At 40.7% G+C, this 15617-nt stretch overlaps 2 protein-coding genes across 7 annotated transcripts in view; one reads left to right on the plus strand and one right to left on the minus strand.

The window, feature by feature from the left end:
• Positions 1–15617, minus strand: part of RUNX2 (RUNX family transcription factor 2) — a 155209-nt gene that overhangs the window by 108061 nt on the left and 31531 nt on the right. The window lies entirely within an intron of this gene.
• The window catches only part of SUPT3H (SPT3 homolog, SAGA and STAGA complex component), a 278028-nt gene continuing 266429 nt past the window's right edge, over positions 4019–15617 (plus strand). The window contains exons 1-2 of one of the 4 annotated variants that reach the window (XM_066995060.1): positions 4019–4365; positions 15197–15300. In XM_066995060.1, coding sequence (XP_066851161.1) covers positions 15197–15300 — 104 coding nt within the window. In that variant the 5' untranslated portion in view covers positions 4019–4365. Of the gene's footprint in view, positions 4378–4607; positions 5074–14156; positions 14278–15196; positions 15301–15617 lie in introns of those variants that run through there. The other 3 variants (XM_066995059.1, XM_013184490.3, XM_066995061.1) reach the window with 3 other exon arrangements.

The following is a 15617-nucleotide window of genomic DNA, read 5'->3' on the forward strand; positions in this document are numbered from 1 at the left end:
TGCTCATGGTGTTGGCTTCTGAGAGGAGTGCGAACATGTGTGCGAAACGACCATTACAGATTGAAGCTCTTCATCAAAACTGGATTACACTTCACAAACTTCTATCTTCAAGCTCATGATGCTACCTAATTCTGTTTCTCCAGATCTTTAATTTCCAAGCACTGGAGTTGCCTCAAATCCATTTTGGCACAGAATACATCATTATTTTCATATTGTGCTCATCTACTCTCCTGCTTTTATCCATATGAGCCAGGAGTGAATAAGAGTTGGCAACTTCATACTCGACTATTATATTGCAGAGTACACTTTAATCAGCACCCTAATAAATAGCACGCCCAATTAATTGGGACAATTGCCAGCAAACCAATTCAATCCCGACACTTCAGTGGTTGTAAATGATGGATAAATAGCATGCTTGCTGTTGTCTGCAAGCATATTTGTTGTAATTAACAGGTATGATGTGGTGTTTGCTGGCATATGTTTCCTCCGTAGTGCTCTGCTCATTTTTTGAGCACGTTCCCTGTTCCAGTGCAGTTACAAAAAATAAAGGACAGATTTCCCTTTCAGTGTTTCCTTAAATTAACTCGGTGCTCTTCTATTAAACAAATAATATAGTATAATATAATGGAAGGGGCTTTCTATGTATTGCATTCCTATATAGTTTTGACAATAAATGTGATAATTTGATTAGCACGTTTCTGTTTTAACGTGCATAACAAATAAGACTTTGCCATACCATGGAATAATTTAAAATAAAGGGAATGATTTTTTGCTGCAGCTTTTTTTTTTTTTTTTAACCAGGAGTTGCATGATGGTTCACTTTATATTGGTGTTTCTTTTCTCTTTTCGGCAGACCTGCAGAAGTACAACTTATTATCTAGAACTGGTATGTGCTATGATTTACTGTATGCACGTGACACTTTCTCTCATTTGGACACCCTTTGCCAGGGAATTACATAAAATTGTACACAGTAAACCTTTCTAATCCCTTCATTCCTCAAAGATTGCTTTTATGGAGACTGAAAAAATATTGAAAGTAAATGAATATGAAAGGGGAAATGGTACTGCGGAAATCTCAACTAGGGATCTTAAAAACCAGGATGGCTATGGATCAACTGAGGGTAGAAACATTTGTGTAATTAAAGGAGAACATCATTTGTGGGTTATCGGAAAAGAATAGTCCATGTTGGCATTTACTTTGACTTGTTGGCAGGAGGAAAAGAAACCACCCTGTACCGCTGCGTACGGTTCCTTATTAGTTGTGGCTTCTGCAGAGGCTCCATCTCTTCTTTGGAGCATGGAGGATTTCTTTCATTACATAATCTGGATACACTCTTTTTTTAAATAGATTAATTTTTTTTTCTCTTGTGTGTGCAAATTCTCTTTGCACCAATGCTTCTATACTGAAGTTATTATGCCAAAGGAATGCAAGCGTCTAGAGTAACAATGGTTCATTTTCCTTTAATGACTTTGTCGACAGGATGGAGACATTTTTGTGGTGTGATGAATTCACTCGGTCTCCCGTTGTGTTTTCTCCACATGCTTTGGAAACTCTTTCTCTCTCTTTCTCCGAGAATTGTGGCCATCCACTCCAGCAAGAGCTTCATTACTTTATATTCATTGTATTTAAATGACACCCCAGTGGTACTGACCTCCTGGGATGATTGATGTAAATTATATGCTATGTAGGGGAAAATAAAATCTTTTTCTGACTTTTTATGTTCTGCAGAGAAATAAAAGTGAAAACAAATGACAGAGAAAATCGGGCCTATTCAAAGAGAAACTTTGTAAGCATTATGGTTTGAGCAGACTCCAGTTTGTAAAAGTGCTGAGACAGTTTATAATGACCTTATGATCTGAAAGGTGACCTGAAAAGGAAAAATAATTCTGTTTGTGCCCTTTTTTGGTTCTATGTAATGCATAACAAAAGCTTGATCAGGTTTTTCTCTCATCTCTATGAAGTTTCATAAGAATTCTGACTCGATTATGGAGCAGCTACAGCACTTTACCAACTACACAAGCACACAATACTATAAGGGACATAGTGTTCCTCAGTCCTCTTTCCTACTGTCTTCTACTAATTTTTTTGGTATTGATTTAAGATTTCATAACCAGTAAGTACCTGCCTTGCTCATTTGCTCTGCCAGAAGTTATCACCTATAGACACGGCAACACAGGGAATGTTCTTTCATCAGCCCAGCCCATTGCTGGGCTATAATTTAAACCACTTCATAGCCAGTAACCTCTCACTGTGAGCAAAAGCGTTTTGCACAGCAACAAAATTTGTCAGTAAAAGTTCTTTCAGTGCTTTTTCAGGCACCTCACCAAGTTTCATTGCTTCTATTCAAGCTCCTGGAAATTATGTAGTTCACATTGGACATACTAAACCATATTATCACAGTAACTACCTTATTAAAATTACCACAAGGAATTGGCATAGTAACTTCTCTAACTTCTGTGTTTTCACATTAGACCGTCTTACCAATTCGGATGTACGTAAAGATATGCATGGTGCATATCATAGAAATACCAGCAATATGCTGCCTTGCCTTCCTCACTTTAATGTAAGGTTTTGGCAAATCACAGAATTTGGCTAAAGACCTGAGCTGTCTCATGAAAGACTGCAGCATCTTTCATAACTTGACAGAATACTTTGATTTTCCTTTTGGCCAGGAAAATGCTTATCAGTAATCCTGTTTTAGCTGGGGTTGTCCAGATGTTTTTAAAATGTGTAATAGGAAGGAACAGTTCAGGTCATCCTCCTTGCAGCAAGAGCTAGAATTTGCTGTAAGTGCAAGAATCAGCAGCGTGAGGCCTCTTGTTCTCTAGGATGTTATCTTAGCTGCTTGGTGTTTTGCCCTGCTGCTGTCAGTGCTTAGGCTGGTATCAGCTTTACTTTTATAATCACAAGCAACAGGACGGAGAGCAGTGAGCAGCAGAATCGCCTCGTCTTCCTAGTGCTGATGTGGGAGGCAGGAACAGAGGAGGCCACCAGGAGAGAGCCCTAGGGACTGAATGGTTCGGGGATTGTTTAGTGTGCGGCAGCAGTGTGAATTCAATATGAACTGGCCAGGGCACAGCAGAAGACTTAGATTGTACCTTTGGCTGTTATTATCCTCGCAAACCTTCTGAAAAGCAAGATTTTTGCACACATCATGAATAAGACAGAAAGTACTAACGATTACTCAGTGTGCCTTTGTTGGTCACATTTAGTAAATCCAGGTTATGCGACGGTACAAATTAGCCAGTCTCCTGACAAACCTGGCAGATGAGTGGAATGACCACACTGAATGCACAAAACCCCACAATCATGAGGTGTCAAGGGTGGTTAAAAGCAAAGGTTAAAAGCCTAGGTGTCTCTTAGTCATGCCCTTCACCTTCTGCCTGCTGGATTGAGAGTACAGGAGGAGGAAAGGAGCTATTGCTGTGACACACGGAAAACAGGCCCTGCTTGTACGTGGAAGATACCTCAACACATTAAACTACCACAGTATTGTTGTAGTACGTGTTACATTGTAGTAAGGATCTACAGGTAAAAGCTCATTTGCCCTCAGTTTGCTGTTTTACTCCACGAGGTGAAAACACTGCTATTTCCACGTCTTTACGGTGCTGTCACAGCGGAGCCAGGAGCGCAGCGCTACCTGACTGAGGCAGCAACCCAAACACCCGTATAAATACAAGCTCCGGGGGGAACCAGCCTCTTCTCCCCAAAGCCTCCTCGGTCTTTTAAGACCGAGAGCACCCCCAAAACCCTCCCTCAGCCGCCAGGCCGCACCTGCCCGAGGCGGGCGGGCGAGAAAGCGGCTGAGGAGAGCGGCGGCGGCGGGCAGGAAGAGGCGGCGGAGGAGGGAGGGAAGAAACCCAGCGGCTGCCGAGGGAACCGGCCCAGAGCCTGCCGAGGGAAGGATCCCATCGGCGGCCAGCTCCTCCCCGGTCCCACCCCTCGCCCTGGGAGGCCGCGGCTGCCACACAGCAGATGGAGGCGGCGGCGGCCGCTGTGTGGCGGAACCGGCCCCTCCCCCGCGGGCGGCGCCATTTTCCCCCCCTGGCAGCCCTGCGCCGGAGAGCGGCTGCTGCTGCTGCTGCTGGGGGGGGGTGGGGTGGGGGGAAGAGATATTAGCCCCACTTTTCGCCCCTCTCTTTTCTCTCCTTGGTTCATGCAGTGCCTAGAGGGGAAGGGACGAGGTTCAGTTCCTGCCCCTCGCTTTCCTGTTTCGGACAGCAGCACACGGGGGGGGGACTGGGCACCACCAAGCCAGGCTGCTCCTACCTTCCTTCCTTCTTCCCCCCCCCTGCACACCTCAGCCTCCTCCTCCTCCATCCAACCATCCATCCATCCATCCATCCAACCAACCAACCCCGGGGGTGAGCCTTTGAGTGAGTCACCAGCAAAAGCAAGCAAACGATGCCTTGCTGTTAACCGACTAACTAAGCAGGGTCGCTCCTTGGGGGGGGGGGGGGGGGGCCTTTAGGAATATTAACCTCGCTGCCGGGCGGGGGGGTGGTGGGGTGGTTTTTTTTTTTTTTTTTTTTTGGAGGGGTGGGGGGTACGTTGCCTGTGGGCTGGGAGGTCGCTGCTAACCCCGGGGTTGTGCAGGGATTTTTAACGTTTCCCAGGTCTTGCTGGGCGAGGTGCGAGCAGCACAGGGTGCCCCGTGCGACCACCGCCGGGCTGGGTGGCGAGCAGCCCGGGCACGAAGGGTTTTTCCTCCGCAGAAAGCCTCCCGCGCTGCTGCCAGAGCCGAGATGCTCGGAAGGGGTCCTGCCTTCAGCCAGGGCTGTGGTGAGGGCTGGTACCCGGCTGCCAGCTCCCTCCCAGCTCCGCAGCCCCTCGGTGCTTCACAAAAAAGTGCCAGACCCTGGGACTGCCGCAGCTGGGAGGCTGCAGCCAGCAGCCCTCGCTCTGCTCTTGCATCGCTTGTGGCCTGCGTGGTCGTTGCACCCTGCCTTGTCGCTTTGGTTGGCCTCTAGCTAAGTTGGAAGATGGTTCTGGATTTTTTTTTTATTGTAAATTTAAGATTATGTAACCCAGGTTGGACTCTGGCCTGCCATACATATGCTGCCTACTGTGGGGTAGAAATTATTTCTTGTCTCTCTGATGCTGTGAAATGTCAGGCGTTTGTAATGTTTCTCTGGAAGGAGTGGGTTTTGTTTATTTTGCATAAACAGGCATGGTGGTTTGTTGATAGAAATCTTGTAATATTCCTTATGGAATTTATTAGCCTGTGCAGAAGTTACTGTTAAATGCTAAAACCTAGAGATAACTGCTGCTATGAAAGAATACTTCTCTGTGTAGACTTTAAGTGGTTTTATTATTTGCTAACTATATTTTCATGTCCTATGTACAGATCAACTGCTTATAAGTTCCTAGAAATTATACAAATGAATTCTTTGCAGTCTATGAATGCAAAGCAATACGCATGCAAAATATTTATTACCGTGTATGCGAAGGGGAGGCAAGAACCTGACATTGCGGATTACCGAGTTTGCTGTGTGGCGTTAGTGTTAATGGCTTATTGTGAGACATCAGATTTCCTCAGAGTGAACCTGTTTCCAGGTTTTCAGTTCTGTTGATGATATGCTTAAACTTTCTTTTGAAGTCTTTGATCTAACTCCCACGTCATTCTCTTTCTTGATGCAGGCCTCTCTTTCCATTTGACTTAAGGCACTGCACCCAGCGCGGTGCTGGCTTACTTGGCAGGGTGCAGTGCACCCTCCCTTTCATCCCTTTTACATATTTTTCTTTTTGTTGGCCAGATCCAAAGGACATGGAAGGTGGTGTCATTCTTTCTGTTAGCTTTGATGGACCTTGCACTGGCTCATACTTGCATGTTACTAATATGCAAATCAGATTTTATTTTGGTGACTTTTTGTCCTTTGTATTGTTTCTGTATAGATATGAATGCTGATATTGCAAGCAGCATTTCCAGTTTGTATGGCTTTCTGAAAGCCCTGTCTCTGAGTCTTGTGAATGTACAAAGTTGTTATGTTTCATTTACGTACAGGAAGCTGTGTTGATTCTGGAGAAAAGGTTGACATCTAACCAGAATATGCTAAAAAGCCAGGAGCAGGAAATCTCAGAGACATGACTTCGGAGCAGTAAATGAGAAATCCCTGTATGCTTTAGTGGCTCTTTACTCACAGGTTTTGAATATATGGATTTGGAAACATGGCCTAAGGTTTAACAGGATTCAGTGGCCTTTAGATTATTTTCTAAGCCTCTGAGTGTCATAACCAACTGAATTATTCTCAGGGACTTAATGGTGAATAACATAGAATGGAGCTGTCTGAAATTTGATTAGTCAATTAAAAACTTGTCAGCATAAGCAAGCTATTATTTAGTAAGCTACAAATGCTTGAAGAATTACTTACTATATAATAGTCTAAGGTGACACTGAATGCTGTTGGTGTTGTTATTGCCCTTCTGCTGTGATGCCCTCAAGCCGTGAGACCAGCTAGACAGTGTATTTCTAGGTCATTATTGCAAGGGTGTTTTAAGGCATGGGGCCAAACCCATGCACCATGATTATGCCATAGAAACTAATTGAGTTGACGCTCTTGTTGTAGTTGTGAAATACCCAAAAGTGTAGATATATCAAGTACGTAAAGAAAAGGAAGCTGGTTAGGCCTCATGTTCTCATGGAACCAGGCAGCAGTGACTCAGTTGTGAGCTTACTGGGGGCTGAGCAGAAAGCTGCATGTCAAAGGTACTGAAAACATTATTGATTAGATCTGTAATTTGTGTCTGGGATGCTTGGCATTCACAGTGCTACATGTAATCATTATTAACTTGAACTACCCTTAGTAAGTGTTCATCTGCAAGCTAATGCAGTATAAAGTTCTATTTATAAATAAGCTTTGGCTTTTCGCTACCCATATATTTTGCATACGTTTGAAGTACTGTATTTGATTACAATCAGGTATTCACAGAGTCAACTGTAAAGTTTCTAGCTCACACAGTTTGCTGTACTGCCATAGGAGAAGTAACAGTAATGGCAAAAAGAGGCCAAGAGCTTGTCTGGAAGGGGAATCTGAAGCACCTAGGCGTTGGCCTGAATCTGGCTAACATCTCCCATGTAAATCATATTAGATATCTCACTTGATATTTAAGAGCTTTTAAAAATGATATACTTAATAATGAGGAGAAGTGTGTGTTTTCAAGAAAGAAATACGTTTCAGCAGAAATCTATCAGAAATCATCTGTGATTGTGAAATTTCTGGAAGGGGATGTTACTGACTTACCACTAGACCTAGTGTTTGCAACTGTTAGACCTACTTCTTAGGAACTAAGTTTAATATAAACTAAAACCATGAATATTACTAACTGTTAATGACTGTCATTTACATTGAAGCTGTGGCTGTTATCATTTTCGTTTTCTTTGTGCTGGGTGTTGTGCAAATAAATAACAGCAGAGGTAAGCGTTTTCTGCTTTAGGGAATTTAAATTAATGATGGCAAGCAGTGATCTCAGAAAGGAGACGAACAGGTCAACAATAAAACCAGAAAAAAATCTTATAATCTCAGCTATGTACTTGACTTCTGTTGCTTCATTAGGAATTTTTGATATGCTTGAGGGCAGTAATGGAGTAAGGTATGAAAAAGTTCATATGCCAGAGTATTTGGCTAAGGTCAGGGTCAACTATATCACAAAATGATTCTAATTATACTCCAAATAGAGAATTAAAGACATTTTGAGGGTGATGTTAAAGGGGAGGATCAGTGTGACGGGTTGGGAAGAAAATGCCATCTTGAAAGGAGTTGAGCAGTTGGAGGTACAGGAATGAAAGATTTGGAAAGAGAAATTCTACAGAGGAAAGTATAATTTAAAGCTGTTGCTAGAAGGCAGTAAAGTTGATATTGCTTTACAGAGAATCCAGCTGTATTCATGAAACCTTAAAACTGAAGTTACTCTAGATGGAAGTGAGGGCAGACGGGAGCCGTGATGACTGATGGACTTGCTTGTTGGCCAAAGAGCAGTAAAGCATACTGGTAGAACTGGGTTGAGGTCTGTGTGTTCATAGATGGATGTTTTGCTCTTCAGCAAAAGCAAGCTGTTGAGTAAATTACAGGTTGGGGTCAGTTCTTTGTGTGCTGGAGTTGTGTATGTCAGTTCCAAAGATTCAAAGCCAGTTCTTATCACAGGACGTGCGAGCATGCTTTGGTTGCTTCACACTGAAATTTGGCAGGGGTTGCTGCAGGAAGGTCCTGGTCATTAAATTACAAGTCTATACAATAAATAATTAGTACAGAAGATTCACAGTACTGCCAGAATAATGCATTTTGGAGAAACGGAAAAAAAACTATCGCTAGTGCAAAGTTATGGTTACAAGAGCTGGATTCTGGAAGCTGTGGAAATTTGGTGTCCACAGGAGGGAAGAAGTCATTGGTGTTTATTTGCAGTGCCACGAACTGCCAGAAGTGGCAGATTTCTGCAAATGTGCTGCGCATTCGGTTCAGGGGGAGGTGAGCGTATACATTAGATTAACTTTCCCTGACTTCTTGGTAAAAAAAAAAAAAAAAAAAAAATCACTTCTGGGGAAGGACAGAGCTCTGATTAGACTTCAGTTAGAAGCTCTGAGAGAAGTATTTGTAAACATCTCCAGATGTGGAGACATACCTCTGATGTAAGATTATGCTGTATGTTTCTCAATCTCAAATAAAATAGTTACATCTGGGTATTAGTATTCTTTCAGTAGTCCAGGCCATTCTGTGGTCTGTTTCTGAAGAGGCTTAAATAACTGTCATGTTTAACTCATGGATGGACAAATAATAGCTTAAAATATGAGCACATAGAGTCATTTCTAGTCAAATGCAGTGGTTACAGTGTAACTGAATCAGGTCGTGCTTTAGTCTGTAGTAGGTTAGCGGCTTTCTTTCTCTACAAAGTTAGAGAGAGTTGTGCTTGTTCATTGCTTTCATCTAAGGGCTTCAGTAAAATTAATACACAAAGATAAATTCTTATCAGGCGTGGAAATGAACATTTCGGATTATTTTCTCTCTAGGCATGTGGAACAGGACAGTCGTAAAGATAAGATCAATATGATACAGCTTAATCTCTGGGGCAAAACCAGTGGGTACATGTATTTGAAGATTTGTTTTACTGTTTGTTTTCAGGCATACGTGCTTCTTGTTTCATTTCTAAATGGGAACGAATGACTGAGTGGCCTTTTAAAGGTAAAGGGGGAGAATGGTAATCAGTTGTGTTCTTTGTAGTCTTGTGGGCTTTCTGAACGTGTTTTGCTCCAAGAAAGAGCGTCAAGGTTAAAAATGAGATGCTGATTTGTCTGGGTGACAAAATCTGGGCAGCACCTTGACAGCTATAAGATGAGTATTTCATTCTATTATTCACTTTAAAGTAAAGCTATCATAAGAATCAAGTCTATCAGGTAATAAAAGGAAGCAGCAATAGCAGATGTAACGTGTTATCCTTAGCATGGATAGTGCGTGCATTCCACTTTGTGATACTTTGTTGAGTAATTAAAAAAATGGAAGAAAGCTCATATTGCATCCCTAGCTTTGAACAATATTATTGTGTGCAGACCTGATGCAGATGTATCGCTGCCTGCCCACACACTTCTAGTCCTGCATTTGATCGGGCTGTTCCTGAAACGTTTCTCCCTTTGCTTTATCTGCTTGGCTTTTAAGAGGCTGTTTTTTAGGGAATTTGGAAGCTGTTCGCCCTATTGCTTATTTTTTTATTTGTTACACAGCAAGTTGTTTGTCACCTGGTGGACCTGGACGAGTTAGGGGCTGATGAAGGAATTTTGTTACACACTTTGAATTGTTGCTGCAAATTCTGGGTCATCCAGGCATTGTAATTATCTGAGACCTTTTGCTCGAGACTGTTTCTGGTTCCAGCCTGCTTGAACAACTCAGGGAAACTTAATAGGTTTTTAACTTTGAGTTATTCCATGCTACTGGAGGAGTGGGTGATCAGTGAAACAATATATGTACTCCAGCATTTGACTATGTTTAAATTTTTTCATCATACACTTACAAAGCCAGTCTTGCATGTGTTCAACAGGGTTTACATTTTTTTTTTTTTTTTTAAGAAATGCCCTAACAAAAATCTGATTTCCTGTAGTTAATTAAGTTCTTACATCTCCAAACCTAGAAGGCTGTATCTTCTGCTCTCTTGTGTGCTGGTGAGCTCATGTATGCAGTAAAATCCTTGGTGGTAATAGACTAGTTAACCTAATTGCTCTGAAGTAGAGGGTGTGAAAACACAACCGTTCGTTTTAATTTTGTGTTAACTCATTGTCGTCTTGGCATTTATTTCCTACCTGTTTTGCTTGGATTTCTATAGATGAAAATGTGTCAGTCTTTAAATTTTTGCATGGTTTTGGGTTATATGCAAAAGGTATTTATGAAAGACAAGAAAAGAAAGCTGGTGCAGTATCCACAATGGACGCATGTTTGAATTAAGTCATCATAAAATGTACAGCAATGTATTTACTGTAAGAATTTGTGCAAGATTACTATGGTTTTTTTTTAGCGATACTATACACTGTCACAGACGTAAGAAAATTTACAAAATCTCAAAGAATTATATAAGAGTTAGCTATGTGACTTGATTTTGCAAACACTTTGGTGTCACTGAAAACAAATGCAGTCACAGACTTTACTTACACATTACTGAGTTATTATACACTATTTAATTATATATAGATTGAAAGGCCTACCAGAGTTTTGAGTAAAACTCAGGTTCAAATTCCCCTCCTCTGAGAAATACTGTTGTTTTAAACTGACCCAGTTAAGATGCTGGTTTGTCTTTTGTTCAAAGTGAAAGCTGCAGAGATACAAGTTTGCTCTATTAAGTTTCGAACAATTCTGGCAGCCCTGAGATCCTCACAGCGGCGGCTGGTGGAGGTATTTGAGAAGTATTTCAGAGTAGAAGATGGAGGTGTGGACAGCATCTTTTTTTCCTTCTCCCCAGGGCTGCTTATGTATGTTTCAGGTGAAATTGAGCAGCTTGGAGATCGGTGCTCTACAGAGCTGGGCTGCGTGTGTAGCCTGTGTATTAAATCCCAGTTTCAGGAGCACTGGAACTTGATCTCTCAACTAGATCTTGAATAAATGTAAGGGCTGTACGTGTGGCCTATTGACTGAACAGCTTTAAATGTGAGTTAGTATTGCTTGGGAACTTTAGTTGAGTATAGATATAAAGGATGACTCTGAAGTGCAAGTTTGCCCATGCTTTTTAACTCGGTGAAAAGGATGGGTCTACATTTGTCAAGAAATTACTTAGAATTGGTTTCCCCCAGCCAAGAATTGTTTTCTTCTGCTGATTTGTATGGAACAAGTGCTATTTTCAATTGTGACTGCTTTATGTGAAAGATATCAAGGTTACAGTAGGCGCTTTTAAATGTTTATTTATATTAAAGATTATATATTTTTATTACACATACTACTGCAAGATTCCGATTATGGGAAAAGAATTTGTAAAAGCTGGACCTGTCTGGATAGGACCTCGTAATTGCTAGTTCCAACTAGCGTTAATCAGAAGTTATCTTCTCTTTGCTAGAGTTCATGATTAAAATACGGCATGTTGAAATAATCTGTGACCTAATCTGAACATCTGAATTCGTTTTGTGGAATATGGCAAACAGCTGCATTTCAGTTTGGGGCTAAAATAAATACAGTATATTGACCCATTGAAGATTACAGTAGGCTTTTCAGTTCCATGTTAGCTGTACTTATTGAAGAAAATTGATTTGAGAGTGCTTCTGCTTTTGAATGATTTTTTTTTTTAATGTCCGGAAGAAAGGAAATAGAACATACGGATGATGGGACTTTGATGTGTAAAGAAGTTAATTATCTAAACCATCAAACAAAACATGGGCTGTGGAAGTAATTATTGTGAAGGGTCTGACGAAGCCTGACAAGCTGTTGGTTTTATGTCAAGAAAATGCTGTACACCTGCTTGATTTGAAAGTTAAATCATTTGGTTGCAGAAGGAAGACCAGAGCTCGCAGGGAAGCAGTAGCTGATAAGCTTTCAACTCCCAAACCTACTGATACTTGTACAGATGTACAGCCCCTCAGGGTTTTGAATGAGACTGTTCTGGTCCACTGGAAGCACCTTAACAAGTATTTACTCGAAAGTAGGACAGTCGTGAATCTCCAGTGTTACACTGAGGTGGCAACTGTGGAATTGTCCCACATTTTGGGGGAGTTTTGTAAGGATGCCTCATTAAATTAGCAGAAGAGACTCCATGGATAAAACAAAATGTCTGTACTGAATGTTCAAAGAAAATAGCCATGTGCTTTAAATGATCTTGATAGTTGAAAAAAAAATCACTCAAACTTATACAAAGGCTCAAGATTTTTTTTTTTTCATTACTCAGTTTTTAAACTTTAAGGAACATCCAACTGGTATATCTCAGGAATTTCTCTAAAGCCATTTTTGGGAATATTAACTGAGATGTTCACCTGATTGCTTTCTCTGGGGTCTGCGAATATCATAAGACTTGCTGTCCTCTACCATGAGAGCTCATTGGCAAAGACTAAAAGGACCAATTGTAGGAACATGATACATTTGGGATCTTATTGTTTGTGTAATGAAACACCGTTTGCCAAGTGATAAAACCAAATAATCAAAAAATAAACTAATGGTCTGCATTCTGCAGATGATTACAGGCATATAGCCTTGGTTATACACTTAGAAGGCAATGGGTGTACTGATGACTGCAATTAATACAGATGAAATCAAATGAAAAATGGGTGTGTTATGGGAGTTTGGTGGGCAGAATAATTTTGTTGTCTAATGTTTGAGTAAGAGTTTCCATGGTTTTCAATAAAACTTTAAAATAATGCATAGTCCTGTGGGATTGACTGCATTACTTTTTATTGAGGAAATACTGGTACTGTGGTATTGAATATAAACATATAGCTACTAAAACGAATCACAGTTTTTCTCAATGAAACAACAAACAGTAAAATGCAGATACATTTCCAAATCTTTAGGCTGTATGTGGGTATCAGTGCAGCTTCCTCTTTACTCCCCTGCATGTGTACGCAGAGCTTTCCTACAAATAGTCAGCTTCCTTCACGTTACAGAGGCATTTTTTTCCATTTTTCGTTGCAACTCGCTCATTTGACAGTTGAGTTTCTACGGCTCTTTGGTGACTGCTGCCTGTGGCAGGATCCTGCCAGCACTGAAGCCTGGTGTAGCTGCTCTTGTGATTAAAATCAGACTGCAGTGGGAGTAAGCATGTGATTAAAGTTACACATGTGCATAAGTGCTTGCAGGATGGGGACCTAAATTAGAATCTGCTTGAAGATAAACAGAAGTCTGTTTAAAATCTACTTGAAAGCACTAATAAAAATGTAAACTTATATGTAAATGCATAAACTTCTTATTATATTTGTTGTCCATCCATAAGCTATTATATCCTCAGCCTATCAATGTCCTAGTTTTGTTGTTGCTTTTTGAAAGTCTCTTCAGCTCCCTGTGTAGTGTTACAAGTTTTTGTAAACCAAAGCCTAATATTTGTGATTATTTGCAATGCTTTTAGTGGCATTTAATGTAACTGTTTTAGGTTATACTTTTAGAAAAAGGAATCAATCTCAACTTTAACATTTAAAGTGAGAAAAGGTAAAATCTTATGGCAAAACAAGTTAACATCTGCTTTTCATTATCAGTGCTACTACTAATAGTACAAGGAATGATCAGTACAACTGAGCTGAGTGTGCAGCAAACTAGATAGAAGAGGTGAAAAATAGTGGAAATGTGTTCTGTTTGTCAGAGGAATGGCATAGTGTGTGCAGTTCTGTGTTTAAAAAAAAACCTTGAAGGGGAAAAATGAAACTCCCTATTCTATGGCTATGGAATTTTCCATAAATAAGCTTCGATTTCCCAAACTTGTAGTAATTTAAGATATTTTGTAAAATGAATTTGCTTAAAGGCATTCAACTGGCATTTTATTAAAAAGGAAAATGTACGTGTGTTAGATTTACTTCGTAGAATAAGAGGAGAACTGTCCTTGAGTTGTTTTTTTCTTTGTAAGAAATGTGCCTGGCAAAGCTATAAAATATTTTGCATAAAGATAGTGCCTCTAGTTCTGGAGGTACTGTGAAGATGTGCAGGTAACCACCCTTTCCTTTTACAGGGCATTTTTGTTTTAAAGACTTTATTTTGGTTTTCTCATCCTACTGTTGAGGAGCGGAACTGGGGTTGTGTAGTCTGGAGAAGAGGAGGCTCAGGGCAGACCTTATTGCTCTCTGCAACTGCCTGAAAGGAAGGTGTGGGGAGCTGCGGGTCGGCCTCTTCTCACAGGTAACTAGTGGTAGGACTAGAGGGAATGGCCTCAAGTTGAGCCAGGGGAGGTTTAATTTGGACATTAGGAAGAATTTCTCCATGGTCAAGCATCATGGTGGTCAGGCGTTGGGACGGGGTGCCCAGGGAAGTGACAGAGTCCCCGTTCCTGGAGGAATTAAAGAGATGCGTTTGGACAAGGTGTTTAGGGACATGGTTTAGCAGCACACTTGTGGTGTTAGGTGTGTTTCAGAAAGGAACTTGGGATCCCAGTGCTCATCAAATTTTAACTGGCTTTTTCTAATACTCTGTTTTATTCCTCTTGATCTCAGTTGAAGCAGCACAGACTGATTTACTACTGCTTGCGACAGCACAGGAATAGAAGAGAATGTTTTGGGTAGCAAGACACTGGTGGCTATGAATATCGTATATTCCAGAATAACAGTAATTTTAGTCTAATAATTTTCTTTGGTGCTTTTAGGGTACCTCTAAATGGGTTCCTGAGAAAATATGTTTAAAAATAGCACACATTTACAATTTTTCCTGAGGTTACAGTAAGCATCTACTCTCTCTTATAGCGTCTCAGGCATCTTTTTGCATGCAGAGCATTTGTGTTCAAGTCCACCCTGAATAGCTTGTCTTCCCTTTGGAATATCTAGTGTGAACATAGACAGCAGCCACTGAGGTGAACTTCTTTTACAGTTGTTACAAGTTTACGTGTTCAGTTACTGAAAAATGGGCTTTTTCAGTTGGCTTTCTTAATAGCTTTCATGTATCGCTGCATGAAAGGCATTATCAAGTTCTATATGAAACACAGAAGTAGGCCTGGAATTTCTAAGGCACATACAGTTACATGAAGGGATATGTAGCTGTTACTGTTCTTCCATATGTTCTCTTTTAAAATATATTTATAAGTTTTGTGTTTCTTTTGTTTACTCAGATGAGCAGCACGGTGGCTAGCCCGATGTCAACGGTCGCCTCTTCAAGCACTGGAAGAGGGACAGGAAAATCGACAAGCTTTACGCCTGAATTGCAAAGTATGATGTAAGTAATAAGTCAAAATACCTGGTAATATCTGCCTTTTGTGTGCTTCTTTTAGCTAGTTCTTAGAACATGTGTATAACAGGCAGGGGAGAGCGGGTATTAGTGATGAAACTTCTGGATTTTTCTGGACTTTTTTTCTGAATGGATTTTACTTCTCATTTGGAAAACATTCAAAGATTTAAAAAAAAACATCACACAGATAAATAACATAACGCATCTTGTATTGAATGGAGAGAAAAATCTTGCTGATCGAATAAATGTATTTTTAATATTTAGAAGTCATTTATGACTTATGTTTCGCAGTCCTTCACCGAAGA

The sequence above is a fragment of the Anser cygnoides genome, chromosome 3 (genome assembly GCF_040182565.1).
Source record: "Anser cygnoides isolate HZ-2024a breed goose chromosome 3, Taihu_goose_T2T_genome, whole genome shotgun sequence".
Classification (NCBI taxonomy): Eukaryota; Metazoa; Chordata; class Aves; order Anseriformes; family Anatidae; genus Anser; species Anser cygnoides.